At 49.2% G+C, this 23,380-nt stretch overlaps 2 protein-coding genes across 8 annotated transcripts in view; one reads left to right on the top strand and one right to left on the bottom strand.

Annotated features, from left to right (window-relative positions):
* Positions 1-646: 646 nt before the first annotated feature.
* Positions 647-23,380, bottom strand: part of LOC149358328 (uncharacterized) — a 63,255-nt gene continuing 40,521 nt past the window's right edge. For 5 of the 6 annotated variants that reach the window (XR_016288660.1, XR_016288659.1, XR_016288658.1 and 2 more), the window contains 2 exons: positions 3,673-3,812; positions 655-1,058 (listed from right to left, as the gene is read on the bottom strand). Coding sequence is in view for 1 of the 6 variants with exons in the window: in XM_089570382.1 (XP_089426508.1) it covers positions 3,807-3,812; positions 13,518-14,627 (1,116 nt within the window). In the remaining 5 variants the exon portion in view is untranslated. Of the gene's footprint in view, positions 1,059-3,672; positions 3,813-13,517; positions 15,373-23,380 lie in introns of those variants that run through there. The other variant, XM_089570382.1, reaches the window with a different exon arrangement.
* LOC149358327 (SEC14-like protein 2) overlaps positions 21,512-23,380 on the top strand; it is a 45,262-nt gene continuing 43,393 nt past the window's right edge. The window contains exon 1 of one of the 2 annotated variants that reach the window (XM_089570379.1): positions 21,512-21,710. In XM_089570379.1, coding sequence (XP_089426505.1) covers positions 21,642-21,710 — 69 coding nt within the window. In that variant the 5' untranslated portion in view covers positions 21,512-21,641. The remainder of the gene's footprint in view (positions 21,711-23,380) is intronic. The other variant, XM_089570381.1, reaches the window with a different exon arrangement.

Below are 23,380 nucleotides of genomic sequence, written 5' to 3'. Positions count from 1 at the left end.
AAATGTTTTGCTACGTTTCTCAGCAGCACAGCTGGGCTTACGTTTATGTTCGCGAGGAGCTTTCGGTTGCCGCAAAGAAACCATGGCCAATTTCAGCGCAGCAGACTGCGCGTGGCAGCTTATGCAATCGTTCGCCGTGGTTCGCCGTGGTTACTCGTTCGCCGTGCGACCACTCAACTTCTGGCCTGCGGATGCCCGATGGCAAATCTCAGCTCAGACTGAGCGAATTAACAGTGGCACTCGCTCGTGCATTCAAATTAGTGGGCATTTTTTCTTACTGAGATACACGTAATTCAGACGCGGCCAATTCGTCAGTTCGAATGAACCAAAAGCTCGATTCTGGCGAGTTCGAATTTTCGATATTCTAATTTGAGTTCAGCTAATGCAAACAAGGAAAATATTGGATGAAAGTACTGTGAGCATTGAGCTCCACTTACTAACAACCAATTTTGCTTCTTGAAATCAACCAAGCTGTACACTTTCCATATGCAGCTAATGCCTGTTGCTTAAAAGCTTATAAGCTCAAAAGTCATCCAGCAAAATGAAAACGGAAAAAGAACAATTCACAAGGTCACTTCAAAAGGGGTGCTGAAGTGGAGACAGTACAGGTGTTCAGAGTTAAACATTCATGTTTATTGAATAAAATAAAGAAATAAAAAAAAACAAGTCAGTGATAATGGAGTTGTTTCGGCTTTGTCTCCTGATCAGTGACACGACGCACAAAGATGGCGTCGTGCGGTTTTTTATGAATCTCGCCCTGTTCGCAGAGGAATGAATAACCAACAGCGAGCCATCATGGCTAAAGGCCAGGGATGCAATGCTCGATGGGTACTTGTGGAACTGACAGAGACGCTTCTTGTTGAAGCCGTCCCAGATGTTCACGTGGCCGTCACTGTCTCCCGCCGCAAATGTGTTGTACAAGTTGTGGAATGCGTTCACAGTTGCGTTCACAGGGTAGATGAGCTCGATGCCATTGCTGTCTTTGGCACGGTGACACTTGAAGGCGTACTTCTTCTGCACTTCGGGGTTTGGATCCAAGTATTCAATAGCCACGCGCCCTGTGTAGAACCGTACAATCAGCAACTTGATGCAACAAGTGAAGCCAGGACAGACAAGAGTGTCAACCACTGGAAGTACAGTGAGAAGTGCCCTTCCTGTTGTGTTCATTATTCTGACTGCTCTAAGTTCTCTCTCCAGTGGATAGACAACTTGGTCGAAATGAAACAGCCTAATACATCTTGCCACCAGAAAACAAAGTTAGGCAAGTTGATTACTAAGAGGCTTATTATACTTAGCTAGTACAAGCTAAGCGCCCTAATCCAATGTTTACACAAAAACTCAGTGGCTTAGGCACTTAGCTGACGAGCACCACACCACGGTTTCAATGCTCATATGCATTTAGCTAGGCACAAAAACCTGATGGAGCATTTAAGCCCCGCCTTCAGGGTATGATGTGATAGCGTAAATGGTCCCATCAGTGGCCTAGGGTTTTCTTGGCATATCACTTCACAGCCATGGAAACTATTCGTTCCTTCGCCATCATGTAAAGCTTAACCTACACTTAAGAATTCCTACGCCATCATGTAACGCTTAACCTGAACTTAAGAATTACTTCGCCATCACGTAACGCTTAACCCACACTTAAGGATACAGTGCAATAGTATTACTGATACCTCTCGCACAAGTAGTCCTTCTCTGTCGCCTAGGTTCTACCTACATGCCCAAGTATGCAATATTAGCCATTCCCTACTTTACATTTATTGAACGGAGGAAGTCCTCCTACCGATCCTGGCACAGTGGAGGAGCGGTTAAGTGATGTGCCACTGCCACAGAAGGTGGCTATGTTTGGAACAGCGGCTGTTTCAAACACAGCCACTGGTGGGGTTTCTGAGATCCAGGTTGTGATAACGTCACAAGGTCACGTGACTTAGTGACAGGAGGGCCACCGGAATTTTTTCTCTTAATGCCGACTACACTGACAGCAGCATTTATGCATTTTAACAATATTTTGTTAAAATGCATGAATGCCAGTACACATTACAAAACTGCCGGTGGTCAAAAGTAACCTGGACCCCGCAGCAGGGCATCCTTCAATGTCCTGTGTCTAGCTTTGGTGCATTAATTGGCAAGTATTATGTACTTTCCCACGACTTTTCTTTCAATAACAAATAAGAAGATCTGGTGCAAAGCCCACAGTTTGCATTTGTAACGCCTTGATGGATGCACAGTCTTCCTTTCTACTGTGTCAAGCTACAAATTTGCAAAGGACGTCGCCCGACAGTGAAGCAAGAGCATTACGTTTTGCCCCAAAAAATAATTCATTAGTACAAGAAAATGATAGCAGACTGCCAATAAATTTCGACCACCTGGGGTTCTTTAACGTGCACTGACATCGCACAGTACATGGGCCTCTAGAATTTCGCCTCCATCGAAATTCGACCGCCGTGGCCGGGATCGAATCCGCATCTTTCGGGTCAGCAGCTGAGCGCCATGACCACTGATTCACCGCGGCAGCAAAAAAAAAGAGGTGCCGTTTTGGAGCTCTCGGAAATAATTTCGACCACCTGGGGATCTTTAACGTGCTCTGAAATCGCACAGCATATGGGCGCATTTTTGCATTTCGCCTCCATCAAAACGCGGCCGCCGTGCGGCTGGATTTGAACCCGGATACTCGGCTCAGCGCCGAGCACGCTCACCACTCATCCAGGACTTTAATTCTGCTATTCAAATGCGCCTCGTGAGGGCAGTAGTAAACGTTCATCGTGTAGTCAAATTAATTTTAACAACTTTTAATATTACCCTCTCGGGGCACTAATTAACGAGTGTTTCTATTTCGTAGTCGCTGCCGAAGCACCCAGCTCGACTGTAGGAAGCTAGCTCAGCCTGCTTTTATTTAATGCGTGAGCATTAAAACAGTGCTGCGAACAAAAACCTGTCTGTCGGCTTGTGCACGGTGTCAGTGAAAAAGGAGAGTAGGCGGCGCACGCAGCGCGCTGCAATTTAGCTGCAATGCAGCCTCGCATGATGTCGGTCGGCTCACGCGGCTCTTCCGTGGCGTTCGGCGCTCGGGCACCGACGGACACGTGTCGCGCGTTCCAAGAGTCCCGTAGTGTTTTGTGCGCAAAACTAATGCTACTGCGTTACTGTTACACGAATCCCATTGATCGCACTTCGTTCATTTTAATTAGGTGGAATTACAATGAAACATGGGATACATTCCAGTAGTGGTTTGGTTTATGGGGATTTAACGTCCCAAAGCGACTCAGGCTATGAGAGACGCCGTAGTGAAGGGCTCCGGAAATTTCGACCACCGGGGTTCTTTAACGTGCACTGACATCGCACAGTACACGAGTCTCTAGAATTTCTCCCACAAAGAAATTCAACCGCCGCGGCCGGGATCGAACCGGCGTCTTTCGGGGCAGCAGCCGAGCGCCATAACCACTGAGCCACCGCGGCGGCTCGAGTAGTGCAGCAGGGGGCACGGGGATCAGTGGAGGAAAAGGGAGAGGGGGCCTAGATGCGCATTAGCCCAGGGCCCCCACTTTTCTTAATCCGGCCCTGCCCGGTGTTCACCAACGAGTATCAAGATCTGACAGCTCTAAGGAGTGCTTGAATTTGCTCTTGACCTACTCCCGCGGGGCTCTAACAGCGCATCGAGAACATGGAGCTTACCAGTCCGCGGGTGACGATGTATGTAGGAAGCCAGAGGATGGGCACCGTCATGAGGATCTCAATCTACACCTGCAGGGTGGGCGGGCTCGCCGAGAACACCAGCAGGTCCACCGCGGTGGCCACCAGGGCACCGATCACGCCTGCGTCATTCACGGCACCATGAAGGATAATTTTACCCGGCTCCCCACGAGTAAGCCTGGAGTGTTATTGCGATGGCAATAAAAGTGTCATCGGGGAAAAAAAAATTGTGCCATCGGTCATAAAATTATACCGCTGGCCGCAGGAAAACGACGTCACCAGAGCGAATAATTCCCCTTGGCTGGGGGAAATGACGTCACCAGACCTGGTCATTCTCGTTAGCTGGTGGTAAGAGACCTCACCAGACCGGGTCATTGGCTGAAGGAAGGTGACGTCACCACACCTGATAATTCCCATTGGCTGGAGGGCAGGGACATCACTAGACCGGAAGTGACGTCACATCCCTAAATATATCAGCAGCTTGGTTTGGTTTATTGGGGCTTAACGTCCCAAAGCTACTCAGGCTATGAGGGAGGCCGTAGTGAAGGGCTCCGGAAATTTCGACCACCTGGGGTTCTTTAACGTGCACTGACATCGCACAGCACACGGGCCTCTGGTATTTAGCCTCCATCGAAATTCAATCCCCGCGGCCGGAATCGAACAAGCGTCTTGGGTCAGCAGCCGAACACCATAACCGCTGAGCCACCGCGGCGGCCCTCAACAGCTTCTAATGCTATCGAATTAAAAGTCAATGTAATTAGGTGTTCCTGTGCATTTTTTGCCTTCGTGACAACATCTGACTGCGAGTATATAAACGGAAGTGCGGGGTGTCGAGTGCTATCACTTCACCGTAACGGACCACCCACATTACTTTTGCGGCGAATACTGCAAACTTATTATTCTATACCTCAAAGTCTTGCTAATGATTTCGCCGTTAGATTATTTCGCACGCACTAAATTTCGCAAACCGAAAATGCAGGTCTCTATAAGGCAGGTCTCTTTATAAGAGGAAGGAGCGCACAGAAGGGCACGTAAACCCCAAGTACATGGACTGTAGTAAGTGCCCGTGGTGTCCATGCGCCCACCTCGCATGGACACCACGGGCTGTGGTGTCCATGCGTTACCGTTTTAATGTAGAGTTGTCAACCGAGTACCGTGATCTAAGGGTATACCTCCATTCTTAATCAACTTAAACGTTGGAATTTATTTCTCAGCAGGCTACAATAGGAAAGAAATGGTCGAAGTACTGTGGCCATCGCCTACGTGCACAACGCTCTCGCCATCTATTTAGAGCTGAGGAATGCCGGTAAGGTTTCTTCGAAGTTGAGCCTTTGGATGATGAGCTTTATAATGTATACTTTCAACCAACGTTTGGGGATGGAACTAGGCCGTTAATTCTGCCCAGAAATTCTCCCCTACAAAAGTGGGATTTTCATGGGCCTGCCTATGGGTAAGAACTATCCTGCCTATGGGTGTGCACTATTCAGCAGCCTATAAACTTCTCTCTGGAGCACCGGCCAATGGCAATTACCCGTGCATTTACGGAAGAGCTATAACAAACCGCCGTCCTGAAGATCGCTAGCCTAACCACCAGCGTCCATCCTGCACCCCGATTAGAAAGGTTATAAAGCTGGGCAAGTTGGTCAATTCACTGTGATATACAACGAGACAAGCCAGGAATAGAAAGGAAAAAAAAAGGACCATATGGTACTTCCGCTGTGACGTTTCCTATTCACTGCACCTGTGGTTTATCGCACCGCATCTCATATGAACGGCGGTCCTTGCGCAAGATTTCATCAACGTTGATAAACCCAGCTGCACATTACCCGTCACGGACGGTTTCCCCAAGGCGGGACCGAGAGTTGAAAGCGGTTTGAATGCGTGCGCACTTCGTAGTCCAGCTCCAGATTTAGGTCAATTACGGCCGCTCAGTGCAGATCGACCTGAGTTATATCCCCGTGACGTACAGTGCTTCCAGCCCGAATGCAAATATGGCAAGAGGTTGAAAACAAGAGCAAGAAGTGGGCTTGGGCAGGGCATGTAATGCGAAGGGAAGACAACCGCTGGTCCTTAAGGGTAACGGAGTGGATTCCAAGAGAAGGCAAACGTAGCAGGGGGCGGCAGAAAGTTAGGTGGGTCGGTGAGATAAAAAAGTTTGCGGGAATATGGTGGCCGCGGCTAGCGCAGGACAGGGTTATTGGAGAGACATGGGAGAGGCTTTTGCCCTGCAGTGGGCGTAGTCAGGCTGATGATGATGATGGTGGTGATGCTGTACACTTGAAGCAACGCCCAGTTAGTCCAGATCCGAGAAAGATGGCTGCTAGGGAAAGCGACCAGTCTTGTAGATGGCGACGTGGACTGCTGGCTCGTGCGGCATGGAACCATGAGTTGGTTGGACGGCCTCAAACAAAATGGCACATACCCACTACGGGGGAGTGGCCAAGGCACAGAAAAAAAATGAGCGCAGCCGCGAGCATGGCTTCTCGTCTTCCTCTTCTTAATGCAGAAGTAGGGGGCCAATCTACAAAAAAACAGCAATCTTCGTTTGGCTCTAACCACCTCTTTAATTTACGACAGTAGGATTTTTTTCCCTCTGCGCAAACATCATTGGGGCCGCATTTGGTCGAGGCATTATGTCGCGACAGAAAACTTATTCCACTGCAGCGAAAACGATCACGGATGCGGCAAGCGCGAGCTTTCGTCTTCACGGTCTGTCCTCCTTGGTGTTCAGTCCACAATCTGGAAGGGGTCGAAGATGCAGGACCGTAACTTGGTGAGCGTGAAAAATTAACGTGCTTTTTAGCCCCTCGCATAGCTGCCGTGATTAAACAGGACAAAAGAAGAGACACGTTTCGACCCCTTTCCCAAACGTGAACCCCAGAGATCTCCGCGAACTCCACCGAACGAGCGGGGCTGACTTCTCGACATCTGCAACCATCGAAATACCAGACCCCTTACAGCGGCGCTTAGCTACAACCAGTCGCTGTGCGATCTTATTGCGGAAGTTCCCACGCATTTTCTTTTCTCAGGAGTCTAACCTTACATTCGATTAGCTATCCCAAAACGAGTGGGGTTCTTTAACGTGCACTGACATTACCGCAGGTGGTCGAAATTACCGGAGCCCTTCACTACGGCGTCCCTAATAGCCTGAGTCGCTTTGGGACGTTAAACGCCATAAACCAAACCAAACCAAAACGAGTGGTTCCGCAGCGGCTCCAAAAGTGGTCCCTCAGAGAAGCTCCCTGCGGAATACCATACACAGCAGCTACCCTAGAGCGTCAAACGAATTCCCCAGTATCGCTTCAGAGCATCCCACGTGTCCCGTAGTGGGTCCCTAATTTTAACGCGATAGCTTTAAGGCTCCCGTTCCCCAGATAATTCGCCGTCGTCGTCGGCGTTATGAGCGAAGAATCCCAAGAGAAGCAGCCTAGGTGGGCCGACTAGGTCACGTGACCGTGTGTCGTCATCCCAATCTGCCCACCGGATTATGAGCAGGCGGACCACAGTGGCAGGTGGCAGTTAAATTAATGATAGTTTGCGAGAGGTTGCTCGGGAAGAGAAACCTGGGTCGCACAAGACCCACCGGTGGCAGCACCTGCCATGGCAGGGCAGTGAAATAAAAGGTAGTGGAAACGTAGTAACGGCTGCTGTTGCAGCCTTTTTTTTTAACCCTTACTACCTGTGTACTATGTTCCTACGACCTTGTTCCTACCTCAAAAGAAAATTAAGTAGTAACAAGGTAGAGACTTCTGCTGTTACTACGTTTTTTGGCAGTCATTACACTTGTACTACCTCATTATAACCCTGGTAGTATCCATTACTACGTTGATCTGGAAATAGATGATAGGAATATGCACACGTATGTACACTAACATTCCTGGTGACATTGCTACTCAGTGCCCCATGTTTTTATATAATGAAAAGGGTTTCCTGAATGGCAGCAAATCTAACAATCTAGCAAATGTTACTGCAGGTAGTTACTGTTGCTACCTCTCCAGAGGTAGTAAATGTTACTACCTTCCAGTTACTACGCACAGTTACTACATAGGTAGTCATATATGTGACTGTTGTTGCTAGCCCAAAATGTAGTAACCTCAACTACCTTTTTTTTTTAGAGTGTGGCGCATCGCTTAACCGTTGCACCACTGCACCAGGAGTGGTGAAAATCCAGAGTGACCAATTCCGCATATACGGGCATTCACTCATTAACGCTGTCGCATCATACCCTTAAAGGGTTACTGAGGCGGTTTTCGAATCGGCTAACCTTCTAGGGTTTTGAAGTAGTGTCATTGCTGATCACGTCTGTGAAATTATTTTTTCGATTTTGGCTAAAACAGTGGCGCAATCACCAATTAAAACGCGATGTTTAAATTTCCCGCGCCCCGCGCGAGCGCAGGAGAGGGGAACAGCGGAGAGGGAAACCTCGTCCATGTCGGCCTGCGTGACGTCATGTTGAGGAGCCGGGGATGCTTCGGCGCACCCGAGCGCGCTTTCAGCGCGCGTTGTTTCTCGTGCTGCATGCGTTGTTCCTCGTACTACGTGCGTTGCGACGTACAAAGCGTGTCAGCCGACCTTGAGAATCAGATTCAACAGGTGCTACTCTGCGTTCGTGTCCACGAACAACTACGACCGCGACTGTGTCGTCTTCCACTGTTTTCCGCAAGACCACAAGCTCGCAGCGCAACCGCTCGCTGCTGTGACGAAGAGTTCAAGCCGACTAAAGCAAGCTTACTCTGCTCGAAACACTTTCGTAAGAGCGGCTACAGGCAGAGCTTGTCCTAGTGTGATCTCTGGAGATTTCTGTCGCAAAGGAGCGGCTGAACCATGACACAGTTCCATCGATTTCCTCGCGCATAAGAGGCGTGTCACCATTCTGAAGAAGCGCCTCTTTTAAAAGTAGAAACATGCTCACTTAGCCCCTGAAGAAACCTTATAGAGGCTTAAGCATGTGTCGCTCTCCTCAGCTTAGGTGCGGCCAGACCACCTGAGACGTGCTCAGCAAGGCTCGGTTAGTGATTTTATACTCGGTTCGACGTGTCCAAGCAAGCAAGCAAGCAAGCAAGCAAGCAAGCAAGCAAGCAAGCAAGCAAGCAAGCAAGCAAGCAAGCAAGCAAGCAAGCAGAGCAAATAATAATAAAGCAAAGCAAGCAAGCATCGAAGCTCTTCATATGCGGCATCTCGTTTAATCCTAGCTAAGCAATTAAAATTAAAGCGTTCGACGTTGATTTCGGATGCAAATTTATGAGAGAAATGAATGCCAACCGAGTTTTTGCAAAAAAGCACCGCAACCTTACTCGGTTTCTTCATCAAGTTGTGGCAGCGGTCGAGTTGCAGCTAGCTTGGCTTTTAAACACACATATAGTTGGCAACTACTTCACTGAACCTAAACTGCAAATCTAGGAAGGGCGAACGTTTCCGAGGCAGCGATTAATATTTTCTGGCATCTGCTGAACGCGCCAGGAGTGAAGCGTATTTGTGCGCGTATTTGGCTTGGTTTCCAGCGCACCATGATTGCGTCACTAGCTTGTGGTCGCATGCCTCGCAGTGCTTGGCCACTGCGCTTCGCTAATTTTGACACCAACTTTGTGCTCCTTCATCGTTCACTTGAAATACTTTCTTGCCCCAACCTGCAACGCCGGGTACTGAGAACAGGATTTACACAGTGCTTTGGGCCTTTTCTTTAGGATGACGCTCTTCCGGGCGAGCCAGGAGGCGTCCGGTGGTGGTAATTGACTTGAGTATTGTTCGCACCCCTTCCTTTCCGAGAGAGAGAGAGAGAGATAACTTTTATTTTTCAGCTCAAGTCCGAGCCTTCTTATCTGCCCGTTTGGTGGGCGTTATTTATCGGCGGTGGCGGAGTGGGGCCACGTGTCCCTTGGATGCGTCGGATGTGGGCGGCGAGGAGCGGCCAGAGGGTGGGCTGCAGAGAGGTTGGTGGAGCGGTCCATCGGGCCCACGTGAGGTGAAAGGGGGGAGGCAAGGTATGCGAGGAAGGTATGGTGGTAGAGTTAGTGGCGCGGGGGCATAACCAATATGTATGAATGTTTGAGGGGTGCTCTCCGCACACGAGACAGGCGGGTTTGCCCGGTTTATGAAGGATGTAGTGGGAATACAGTTCGCAGGGAAGGGAGTTAGTCTGTGCCTGTCGAATTAGAGTGGCGTCAGCACGGCAAAGGAAATGGGAGGGTGACGGAAGGGTTCGTCGCATGTGGCGCAAATTGCGAAGGTGTTCGCGGCGGTCCTGTCGGTGTGTAACGCGGTCTGCCTTGGGATTATAATGGGCTGGCCAGGCAGTCGGAGGGCCCGGTGGTATTTTTTCACGGGCCAGAGCATGAGCAAGCTCATTCTCCGGTATACCTTGATGACCAGGAATCCAGTCAAGGCGGACATGGAGCGTAGGGTGGGCTGTTAGGTATTGCAGCAAAGTGTCTAGGATATGGGGAGGGAGTTTTTGAGATTCGAATGAGCGTATGGCAGCCTGAGAGTCTGCACGTATGGTGATGGTGGAGGAAAGGTGGTCGTGAAGCGTAATCGCCTCTGCTATGGCCAGCGTTTCTGCGTCGGTTGAGGAGGGCACTCCTGTGTGGAGATGCGTGGAGGTGCTTCGAGGGCCGACTACTGCAGTAACTACTTGGTGCTCGAGGATATGGGCATCGGTATAGTAAGTGTCGTGGCCCAGTGCGGGTAAATGGTTCGCCAGTGCTTCACGCCGCCCGGGATTTATCGTTGGAGACATGTGGCGTGGAATGGGTTTTACAGTAAGACGCGGGAGGCTTTTCCACGGGGGAGCAGATGGTTGAAGCGAGGGTAGTTGGGAAATGGTGTGTCCGAAAAGGCTGAGGAGGTCTCTGCCTTGCTCGGAGGTAGAGCGACGGTGTATCTGGGCTCGGTGGTGTGCTGCTGCGCGTTCTTCGAGGGAGTTGAAAATGACGGCGTCTGCGATGAGAGCATTTGCGGCGTAGATGGGAACTCCCATGGCTAATCGAGTGAAGCGACGCAGAGACGCTTCCAGTTTGCTTACTTGAGAGGATGTGAGGCGTTGATAGGGGTAGGCGTACATGACCCTCGAATAAACGAGTGCTTCTACAACTCGACGGAATTCGTGTTCTCCGAGTCCATGCTTTTGACGAGATATACGGGACAGCATGTGGCGAATTTGGTTCAGTTGTTGCAGGAGTTGGCTAAGCCACACGTTGCACTTGCCATCTTGTTGAAAAGTGAAGCCAAGGATCTTGATGTGGCTCCGTCGGGGAATAGGGGTTTACGCGAGAGAGAGTTGAATGAGTTCGCGGTAGGAAGAAGCGGTTTTTTGAGGAGCGTTAGAAACCACGATGTATTCCGACTTTTCGGCGGAACAACTCATACCTATGCGGCGTGCATGCTCCTGAACGACGTCGAGGCCTTGCTGCAAAGTGGATTCTAGTTCCCCGGCGTTTCCTGTGGTAGACTAGAGAGAGATATCATCCGCATATATAGCGTGGCGTAGGCAGGAATTTCAGCGAGTGAGTTTTCGGGGCAGTTCTTTCATTGCCAAGTTGAAAAGCATAGGTGAAAGAATGGATCCCTGTGGTGTACCTGCGGTGAGGGGAAAGGGGGCGGAAGGTGTGCCGTCGGGGCCAATGATTCGGAGGGTCCTGTCTGTAAGAAAGTCTTTGATGTAGTTGAACATGCGGACCCCAGGCCGAGTGTCTGCCAGGTTGGTGAGAATTGCGGAGTGGGCGACATTATCAAAAGCCTTTTTGATATCCACGCCGGTCAAAACTCGAAGCTGTGCGCTGCTTGGGAAGGCGTACAAATCCTCAAAGATTTGCCGTCCAATGTCTTGTGTGCATACGTGGGCGCGGAATCCGACCATAGTGGGAGCAAGACAGCGATTGGTATGCAGGTGCCATTCGAGGCGGGTAAGGGCCATCTTCTCCATCAGCTTCCCTAGGCAAGAAGTCATGGATATAGGTCGGAGGTTAGTGATGAGCGCAGAGGATTTTCCTGGTTTCGGAATCATAATTACGTGTGCCTCTTTCCACGCAGCGGGAATTTTCCCGGAGCGCCAAACAGTATTAATGATCTGAATAAGTTCGTCTAGTTTTGAATCGGGGAGGTTACGGAGTATACCATAGGTAATTTTATCTGGGCCGGGTGCTGTGTTTCGCTTAAGGGAGCGTAGAGCAGCCTGAAGTTCGGCGAATGTGAAGTCAGAATTCATTCCTTGCTCGTCTGCTTCTTCTTCGGTGTAAGGGTATGACGGGGAGCTGGCAGGAGAAGTAGAGGATGGGTAAAATTGATTTCGGATTTGCTCAGCCAGCTCTTCTTGTGAGACGGAGAGGGCCAACTGTAGCTTTTGAAGTGTGTTACGAGGTTTACCCTGTCCAAGTAGAGTGCGCATAATGTGCCAGACTTTTGGAGTGTGGAGTCTCTCGACCATGTCATCGCAGAGCTGAAGCCAGTTGTTCGTGGCTAGTTGGTCAGCGTATTCTTGGGCTGCTTGCGTTAGTTCAGCAACTTTTCTTTTCAGTGCGTGGCTAGATCTGCAGTTGCGCCAAGCTTTTATGGCCCGGCGACGTTGTTTCCATAGCCCAAGTAGGTGTGTGTCAATGTATGGATAGTCGGGAGATCGGTGGATATGTTTGGTGTGTTGGGAGACGGTCTCCATAATGGCGCTACACCATTTTTCGGGGTCCTCGAGTGAGACTGATAAGGAGTCGAGGGCCGGCCGAGCCTTTGGCCAGTCTACGAGCATAGTGGGAGGTAGATGTGTTCCGGGTGGTCTGGAGGGTCGCTGGGACGTGAGCGTTATCTGAAGAATACAGTGATCACTCCCCATCGTGTCACCCGTATTACTCCAAGAAGCGCGGAGATCGCTGCGAATCCATGCAAGGTCGGGGTTTGTGTCGGATTGTGCTCCACATCCTAGACGTGTAGGCATGAACGTGTCATTCAGGAGGGTGAGGTGATGAATACTGGCGAAGCGGTCGAGTTTTCGTCCGGAGGCTGAAGTACGGTCGTATCCCCATGCAGGGTGTGGGCAGTTGAAGTCACCAAGAAGGACGAAAGTAGTAGGGACATTAGAGGCAGGGAGGGCCGTATGCAAAGGTGGGATGCTGGTTTTAGAGTCGGAGGGAGTCCAGTAGCAGTTTAAAATCGTGATACGGTGACCCTGATAAGTGGAGTGTGTCAGGACATGCTCTTTCGTCCCGGAGTTGAGGTGGGATGTATCTTCCTGAATGGTGGGTATCGTGCGCCGTATGTATGTAACCGTCAAAATCGGCGGAGGAGGGGGCGTTTGATGTCCTTTTCTCTTCATGACTATACTTGGCTGAGTAAAATGGTCGTAACATGGAAGAGAAAAGGCACCGTGCGTTTCTTGCAGTGCGATGACGTCTGGGTTAACGCCAGTAATCCGCATGTGTTGCAAGAGGGCATTTTTCTTGCGACGAAAACCGCGGCAGTTCCACTGCCAAATAATTAGAGGGTTTTGGGGTGGAGATGTGTGTCGCATGATATCACTCATCATGCGGGTCTTCCTCCATGGTGTCGAGGTTAGGCACAGGAGGGGCGCTTGCGCGCTTTCGAGGGGGAGCATTGGAGTCTGTGTCGGGAGAGCATGGGGCAGAGGACGCGAGGGAGAGGAGATGGTGCTCTAGTTGCTCGACGCGAGCCGTCAGTTGTTGTAAGGCCAATAGGACGGGAGCAAGGGATTGCTGTATGAGAGCAATAGCGTTGTCGGTAGCGAGGGGTGAAAGTGGAGTAGGTGTGGAGGGACGTGAGTAAAACCGGTGTTGGAAGGACGGGGGAGGGGGTGCGATGGATGTGGGAGATGGACCGCTCACCTGGTGACTTGGTGGAGTCTGTGACTGCATCACGGAAGCTTGCGGTTTAGTAGAGGAGGTGGAGGTGCTGGTTGCCGCACCAGAAGTGGTGGACGGTGGCCGCTTGGCAGAGGGCTTGGTTCGAGATTGACTTCTTTGCGCGGTCTCGTGCCCCGGGCTGTTGCTGCTGCTGTTGCTGCTGCTGTTGCTGCTGCAGGAGAGCTGAAGGGCCTCGTAGCGGTTCGAGGTAGGCAGGGGCGGCCAGATGGTCGCGTCGGCTTTAGGGGGTGGAGGGGCGGCGCGGGCGCGATGGCGTCGTTGGGCGCGGTGCCACTTTAGGACTGCAGCGTCGGCGTCTTTCCTTGCGGGGCACTCAGGATGAGACGGTGTGTGGTCTCCCTTGCAGTTCCAGCAGTGTGGTTCACATTCATGTGGGGTAGTCGTTGGGTCTTGGTCAGGAGGAAACGGTTGGCTGCAAATCGAGCACCGAACAAGGCTAGGCTTGTTAGGACAGACGTCGGCACGGTGCCCTATGGCGTGACAATGCGTGCATTGTTTGCTGTGGGGCTTTTGCGGGTAGACGCGGTACACTCCGCTGTAGAAGACGGCATAGCGTGGTAGACGGGGCCCTTCGACGGTGAGCAGAAGTTTGTTGGTACGACCGAGACGGCGGGCGCTTAGTAGTCGGGTGCCGTCAACACGAAGGTTAGCGGCAAAGTCGTCTTCGGTAAAGTCCATGGTGATGCCGTGTATAACACCACGGGCGTTAAGGGGGTCGTTAGCTACGTACGAGGTGACTTCGTACTGGGTGTTGTTCAGTGAAACTTGCTTGAGTTGGAGCAGCTTGTCAGCAGCGGCTGGGCGGTGGGTATCGATGGCCAGGATGTTTTGCGAGGTGCGGAGTTTGATGTAGGTATTGTCACGTTCAGTCTTGGTTAGGCGGGCGGAATCCATGACGGACCGACAGAGCACAGGGAATAAAGTGTTGCCGAGGTTGAGGTGGTTCGCAAATTTCATGACGATCGTGGCTGCGGTGGCTTGCCGGGGCGCCGCGGGAGCACAGTGCTTGTGATTCAGCGCCTGGGCTGCTGACTGGCTAGGCGAGCTCCCCGCCGTTCCGGCTGCGAGCATGCTGGCGAGCGCGGGGGGCGTTGCCCCGGCGGTGCAGATGTAGGCTTGGCTTAGCGCGCCCGGCGTGGGCGGCCAGCCAGATGCTGATGTGCCAGAAAACGGCGCAGAACGCTTGGAATTTTGATTACCAGGCGTACAGGCGATGAAGTAGCACTCCTATAGACCGGTTGGTGGCGATCCGAGGTCAGGAACCTGGACGTAGACGTGATTTTGCTGGAGCTCGGTGTGCGCACAGCCGATCACGGTGGCGCTGGTGGCGCCCTCCCTCCTTTCCGAGAATACGAGCCGATGTTGTGCTGTATCGCTTCTTTGACGCTGGCGTATGCTTGTGCTAGGCATAGAATTTTTTGCTTGTGTCTTTTTTGGTTTCAGGCGATACGTGGAATGAGCAAACTGTAGTATCCTTTTCTTCGGTGGTCAGTAAAAAAAAATAGTCGCCGTATTCGCTGTTACAACGACACGGAAAGCTGCGATCTGCCCCCAACGCAGCGCCAGATCCGCATCGGCAGCTTCTCCAGTCCTCAAAGTGACGTCACGACCTCTCTTGACCAATCACGGGCGGCGGCGCGCCGCGCGGCGTGCCCCGCGGCACAGGCCGCATATTTCGGCTAAAAAAGGCAATTCGCGCTTGTTTTTGCCTTATTTGGATGCGATATTCCAGCATACAGTATGGAAAACTATAGGATGCCGCTGCCAGCCCGATTTTCAGAAAAAGTGCTTCAGTCTCCCTTTAAGGCGGACTTTAAGCGTGTCCCTTCAATTTTTTTAAAACGTTCCGTTTTGTCCATTGCCTTTCCGCGGGTTTCCAACCCACAGAAACGCGGGTACGGCGGAGCGGACGGCGGTGGCCCCAGCGCCGAAAATTCTCCGTGGAACTCCGTAGTCCAGAATTCGGGCACCTCGCTCGTGCAGCAGCGCCAGCAACAGCTGCAGCAGCAACAGCTACAGCAGCAGCAGCAGAAAGGCCCGTCGTCGTCGAGTGGTGTCCAATCGGGCGGCAGCGGTCCGTTGCCGGTGGAGGTGGAAGAGGAACGCCCACAGCAGGTGGTGGAGGGCGTGTCCAGCCGGCTGCTTCCTCTGCTCATGGCTGCTGGCCTGGTAGGCGGAGCAGCACTTGGGTTCGCCATCCGCGCCACAGACAACCCCTGGACCAGCCGACAGAGCATGTACGTCGGCTTCCCCGGTGAGCGATAATTCGACGCTATCTAATGTTTACCACCAACTGCACTATCAAATGCTTATCACCAGCAGCACCATCAAGTGCTGCTGGCCAGCCGAATTATTTCATTTCATTTATTTGGACACGCTTGCAACCAAATCGAGGGGGCCCAGGTTATAGCTGCTATTTCGCATTGCAGTGAGGAAACCCTAGACCCTTTTACATATGAAATGCTGTGCTATGGAAAGTGGCATGATCAAGTACCATTGGCAGCGTCATTCTCGAATGCTGTTCACCGCGCAAATGACTGATCCTATTACCACTTTTAAATGTTACTGACAGCGACGCCAGAAATCTTTGGCGTTAAATTCCACGTAAGCAGCCCAAATGCTCCCTAGCTAAGGTGTGGTCAGGCTCCGCAATCACACAGTGCAAATGTTTCAGTCAGCCGTTTTCCAAAGCTATCTACAACTTTTCCATTGACAATTTGTTCATCAAGGCAGTAATTAAAAAGTTAGTTAATTAAGCTTAACTAATTACTTAACCTTGAAGAACGAAAAAATACTGCAGACTAGGTCACGCGACTCTGAAGAACCGTCAGTTGGTTTCAGACGGCTAGGGCATCCCGTGTTTTTTAAAAGCTTGGTTACATTTAGCTGGGACACCTGGTATATATATGCCTTGAATTCCCGTGGTGCTCCTCTAAAAAAGGCACGATTGAGGACGCTCGTGCTTCCCCGTTATCGATATATTTGTCACACGGACCTCTTCATGTGACACGCTGTTTACGCTTATCTACACGACACCGTTGTCACCCATTGACGATGATTCTGGATAAGCGGCCGGACAACAGTTCTTCAAGAGCCAGCCTCTGCAATCAATCTCAAGTACCATAACGCTATGCCCTTCTTATCATCCCGTCAAGCCAGCATGGGTGAGGGCTCAGCCTTCGGTATGCCTTCATGTTCCCGGCGTATACTAAATAAATCCATGGCACTAGTTAGCGGACGGAAGACACTTGCTTTGGCGTGTATCTGGTCAGAGTATCAGAACTACACATGTTCACGCATACATTTATGAATCTGAGTCACCAAAGGCATCGACAGCAGCTGTTGTCATACTCGCTCAGCAGACGACTTGCCAAATTCTTTTTAGGGCATATTTCAACATTAACCGCCTATGAGCTTGTCACCTTTTGAGAAGCGATTGGTCACATCTGTGGGGAACCACCTTGAGTGGTGTACTACATTCTCAGACTCAAAACCTGCTGTACAAGTTTTGGGATATTTCCTACCCCACACCTCCTACCAGTCTATGCCACTAGGCATCACTGGGCTCCCGTCTTCTGCTTGAAAAAAAAAAAAAAAGGCCACCGTATAGTGTTTCGCTGGATCCCTGGACACCGTGGGCTCGATGGAAATGAGAGGGCCGATGCTGCAGCAAATAGCGGCCCCAGAATTGGCCTCCGTATGCCTCTCTCTAGACCGGACACCATTTGTCTTTTTTCGGATTTCATGAGCTGGTGGTGGTGGTGGTGGTGAAAAAGTTTATTGCCAATGATGTAAATAGTGGGGGCGAAATCCCCTACATGGCACTTGGATGCCCCCTTAATATGAGGAGGCACCCTTACAACGCGATGAATACTGGAGCGCAATCCTTCTATGAGCGCTGTGTTATTTTCTGGACTCCACTGCTTTTGTTGTATCGTAATAAATATGAGTGTTATATTACCTGGTCTTGTGTTTTTTTCTTTCCATGGCTGTGCCACACCATCTATTGCTTGTTAAATATCCCACTATAACTTGCTGTTCTATTACTTATCGTTTTACGCATTTTTTCATTATTGTGTGTTTATCGTGGACTAAAGGTTTATGTTATTAACTCAATATTGTTACACTTTGATTTTAATACTGCTTTTAGAAGTTGTGTGTCAACAACTTGCTAGTCTTCTAGCAAGTCTTGTAGCAAATTTTCGCTGTTCTAGAAAATGTTGCCGCATATTCATATTCATTTGATTTGTCTGTAATATATTTTTTATCTTTTCCGCTCCCTCTGCACTGCTTCGTTGATTGAGAGAACTGCAAACAAACAAACAAACAAACAAACAAACAAACAAACAAATACTGAGCCGTGCCAGACTATCGACTTATCCGGATATTAAACTTCCAGATGGAATCCCGCGTCCTTATGAAAGCTTGCTGTACAGACTTCGCAGATATTACTTTCACATGCAAGTACTTGCATTTAATTGAACTTCCTGAACTGTTTCACCTGTGGTATAACTGATACTGTGGAGCATGTACTAGTTGTGTGTCCGGTATATGCGCACTAAAGACTAACGTTGGCCGCTTTCTTGAAGCGTTTCGACAGCAGGCCACTTTTGAAGGACTCAGTGCTAGGCGCTTGGCTGGAGAGCATAGGAAAGTTCTCCAGGCAATGGGCGCGTTTTCAAGCTCTTTGAACGACACAGGCCTCGACGCGCAGTTGTGATGCCAACAAATGTGCCACAATTTCATCTGTCTTCTCACACACATCGGCCCCGATCACAACCCTCTTTCTTCGCCTCTTCCCCTTCCCCAGTGCAGAATAGCAGGCTAGAGATCTTTCTGACCGACCTCTCGCCCCTTCGAATCAAATGCATTTATCTATTTATCTATGGTCGTACACTCGGAAGTCGTGGTGCTAAAAACTATGAATACAGTAAAGTTGCAGAAGCGCTTCTCGAGCTTTTCTGTCGGTTCGGGGCCCCCAAGAATATTTTTAGTGACCGCAAGATGAAATCTTCATCGAATATGATGAAAACAGTAAACAGACGGATGCCACTCAAACATTTTCCATTATCATTCTTTATTAACCGTGTCCAATGTTTTGGTTGAGCGTTCCAGCAGGACAACTGCTGCTTGATTCCTAAAATCCTAGGAAGTTTCAAGGACGCACACATCATTGTTTGGTTTGCGATATAACCTTAAATGCTATACTTTGAGCATCTGTGCCTTCGCTATGGTGATGAAATACTACCTGGAACGGGAAGGCAAATTTAGCATGCTGGATTGAGCTTTGACTCGTGGAAGCTGCTGATGAGCGACTTCAATGTCCTGTTCATATATTTGCGCTTTTCTCGGTGGTCCAATATTTGCTGGTAGCAGTTACTTCTTTTATTGCGAGATTATTTGTTCAAATATTGTTCGAGGTCTGCTGTTTTTTTTTTATCTGAGTAGTGTTTTTGTTGCTTTGAACTTTTTCTGTTCTAACGTCTTTTCTGGGGCCGCCGCGATGGCTAAGTGGTTATGGTGCATGGTGTTTTTAAAGCACACAGCATTTTTCGTGAGCCTTAATCCGCTAACCCTGACGCTCGAACCTCCGGTCGATTTTGATATTTAAGATCGTTATTTCATTGAAACCGCTTGCGTTGGGCGTATCAACATCGCTCTGATAAGCCACTACTAACTTTTTATTCGTCGCATTCCAAGCTAGTTTAGAGAGCCATTTTTAACACATGTTTCCACAACGCCTTAAGGAATTCCTGGGAGCACCTACCTGAGCACAGCTTTGCTCCTCAGTCGTCAAGACTTTCGGATACTGCATACCCAAATAGCATATGCAGGTATCTGTTACTGAGTGTTTGTTGAATTAGGAACAGAAACACAAATGTGACCATGACATCGTACACTCAAAGAAGCAGCAAAAGACAGCAATAATTCACTACATGCATAAGTCATCAGAGAACCCAGAAAAGATCGCGCATCCTCCAAAAATTCAAGTCGTTTTCTCCGCTTCGTTCAAGCTTTCTCATCATAGTGGTATTAATTAACAGTGCAATGACAGAATCCTCAGATGTATGCGAAACAAAATGTCAGAACGGATTTATAGAATGCACTTAAGGACTGGTTTATGAATTACCATTATCTGGTGGCAAAAGTCAATGATAGATTAGGGAACATAAAAATGACATACCCGATTCCAAACACCGAAACCTAGCGCTTCATTGCTCTGAATGCACGCAAAAACGCAGAGAAAAGTGCGAACCATTGTTTTAGAAGTACATAACATACAGAAGAAGCAAAAACCGTACCACGAAGAAAATTATTGACTCCCGAAAGATCATTGCACTCGGATACCTACATGCTTCGACATCCGTCCCCTTGCGTAATCGAAAATGAAGCTCAAGTACATGGCACAGCCTTTGGAAGGCGATTAACAACATTTTTTTCTTTGTTGTTTGCGCATTGTACCCATTTTATACCCGTCGCGCATCCTGTCATGTATATATAAAAGTTCAAAGTGTATTCTAAATTATAGACAAAGGTTATGCGCCCACAAAAGGATACAGAGAGGTCTCTAAGTTCAGCATTTTAGCGGCATTTCTTATAATCAAACCCAAAAGACAGTAAAGCGATGCTGTAGCCAGCGATAAAACAAAAAATGTAGCCAGCGATAATATTTAAAAAAATGTTCAGTAGAGTTACATTCAAACAGTCAATACAGAATTATAGAATATCCTAAAGACAGAGCAAAAACCAAAAATGTATTATGTGGCTTAAAACAGTATCATAATAAATCGAGAGTAAAAAATGGACGAGGAAGGTTAGTTTTAAAACAAGGCACAGGTGACACAGTTTTCATATTATGAGGCGAAGGATTCTATCATTTGATTAGAGCAAAGACGTGCGAAATTTCCATAATTAAACATAGTTGAATGTCACCGTCCTGTGTGTCTCCTCTGTATTTTCGTCCTTGTGATTTGCGCTGCGTTTTTAGCATTTATTGAATAAGGTTTGGTGTGGTTTGGAATAAGGGATGAATATATGAATGTGTGTGTGTAAGAGAGTCCATTTTGAAATTGGCCAGCGGGGGGTTATTATACTCAGTAACTATTCCTATTTTAAACATTTCATATCGTCAACAACTTACTACCTTGCAATTCATCCTTCCTTTAATTACAGATTTCTGTAACACATCAGCTATACCTCACTTGACTCCTACAATCAGATCTCTAGATCACTTCCCAGCATTTAAGCCACCAATTCTGCAACCGTTTCCAACTCAGGTCTACCGCGTATTGACTCACTTTACCTTTGTCGCGGAACATCATAGGGCCTGCGCATGGAGGAAGGAAATCTCATGAGAAGCCCTTGATATCCGAGCTGCATAACTGAAAATGCGCCGGAAGTCACGTATTTCCGCAAGGGTTAGTGGGAGTCTTTGGCCTAATGGCGCAGCCAATAGTATCAAGCGCAGCGGCGTCGTCTGCTTCATTGTCTGCTGCGCATGCCAAAACATGTTGAGACTGGCCAACTAGGTTTGGTTTGGTTTATTGGGGTTTAACGTCCCAAAGCGACTCAGGCTATGAGGGACGCCGTAGTGAAGGCTCCGGAAATTTCGATCACCTGGGGTTCTTTAACGTGCACTGACATCGCACAGCACACGGGCCTCTAGAATTTCGCCTTCATCGAAATTCAGCCGCCGCGGCCGGGATCGAACCCGCGTCTTTCGGGTCAGCAGCCGAGCGTCGTAACCACTGAGCCACCGCGGCGGGGACTGGCCAACTAGTAGGAGATTGTTTCCTTCCTCCATGGGTCTGCGCTTTTCTGAAAATGGCATTCACAAATGGATGAATGCTGCGACGTCCTGCATTAAATTGTGCGCCACCGCACGGCGAAGCGAGGCAATCTTTGGAAAGCAAACGAAGGACGCGCTCTCGGTTGTTTACCTCGACCTCTCACTTTCCCCGTCGGCCTTTTGCCGGCGACCGAGAGCGGCGCTACTGCAGCCAGCTGCGCCGGCGGCGACGACGATATCGGCCGCGAGTAAGCCAGCGGCCTTGGCACCGTAGTAGTCGGCTCGGAGTCGTCGCCATGAGCAGCTCGGTGGACGACGCCGCTGCCGAGCAGCTGAGCGCCAGGGAGCGCGCCGCTCTCGTCCAGGTGAGGCCGCGTGCGCGCTCGAACGAGCCGCGAGACGTAAACACTAGCGCCGCTTTCTTGCACTATCACGTTTGTGTCTCCTTGCATGGCTGCTCGAACGATACGGGTGGTACAGTCTCCGATGCTTATCTGAGGTGGTGTGCGTGGTAGCCAAGTTGGAAAGGAGCCGGTGCTCTCGCTCAGACTTTCGTTGTTGAATGCTGCATGCACGGCTTAGGTAAAGAGTAATCTCAAGGGCTGATATTAAACAACAACGTTGGAGTTCAATAATATGTTCTTCGCTTTTTTTATATGGTTACCGAATTTAAGCGCGAGCATGTTGCATTCGTTTCATTTTTTATTTCTTTCAAGCAACCTATTCAGGGGTATCACAGAAAGGTATGGTAGTTATAAAGGAAGAAAAAAAAAACTATGTAGCTAAGTTCAATGTGGATTATAATTTATAAGTAATTGTTGGCTGTTCGCTGAAAACTTGAAGAGCAAGTTACTGTTACTATGGCGTTCGTAAGTATGCAGCTCTCTGAAGCCGCAAAGATGACTATGCTTGTATGTTGAGGTCAGATTTTAAGTGTGATGAATGAGATGTGAGTGCCGACGTGCAGTATTCAAGTGAAAGTTTCGAGTGTCCTCTTTGGCAGGAGCGCATCACTTTCGAATTTAGTCGTAGCCGGAGGCGATTCTCTGCGCCCACGGGTACACCATATAGTCCATGCATGTTCTGTGGACGCTTTCGTAGAAAATAGATAGCCGTTGTTGACAACATCAACGGAGAACCTGCACCGGTGACCTTTTTGGCGGGCACGAAGTGAATGTATACCCTTGAGATACCAATTCACCTTGGGGAATCGCAGTAGTTCGATGCAGCGAGGTATGCGCTGTTCGTTGAATGAAGGGATAACATCTAGGCCGCTGGTGGCTGGCTGGGACTATATCGTAAAGTGATCTGCCCCTGAAAGAAGAGGGCATTTAAAACTTTCATTTGAATGGAACATATTTTTGACCTATGTGGAACATATTTTTCAACTATTTCGACCAATAGTTCAGAAAATGACAGGTTAATTTTCGAAAAGAACTCAGCGCACGTCTTACGCGAAAGAGAACATTGCAAGTTGTTTAGCTACCATCCGACCGAAACGTTTGCTCGTGTCACTTGCGGATGACAGATTCTTCTGCTGCGGACATTCTCAACGCTCCAAAAACACGCCAGCTGCGGTCCCCTGCACTTACATTCCTGATTGTATCATTGCGTTTTTTGTTTGTTTATGTCCACACAAATCACGCCCCCCCCCCCCCCCCCCCCCGTCCCCCCTCATTGTTTGAGACATGCCCAGCAATTCTGGATTAAAGCATTTTTTTAGCAGGAAACCGTTGATGAACGCTTTTTTTCATATAATGTAAGATTTCACTATAACAATCAATATTCCGCAGATAATCCGATGGCAGTCTTGTATTTTTTTCTATTCACATTTTTGCTATCGTCAAAAGCGTCCTCCGTTGGTTTTCTATGATAGTCTTCTTAGCTGTTCGATGCGATCGATGGAAACAAGAAAGATATTGCTACCGGAATAACGGACCATTATCTTCAGTTTCCATAAGATCGTCTTGCAATTTTCCAATTTTCAAAAATTTTCCCGAGAAAGCTGGTCATGTGCTCTTCCATGTACAGAGGG

Source organism: Amblyomma mixtum, chromosome 2 (assembly GCF_055824585.1).
Source record: "Amblyomma mixtum isolate Tamu chromosome 2, ASM5582458v1, whole genome shotgun sequence".
NCBI lineage: Eukaryota > Metazoa > Arthropoda > Arachnida > Ixodida > Ixodidae > Amblyomma > Amblyomma mixtum.
This window is presented reverse-complemented; position numbering and strand designations above follow the sequence as displayed.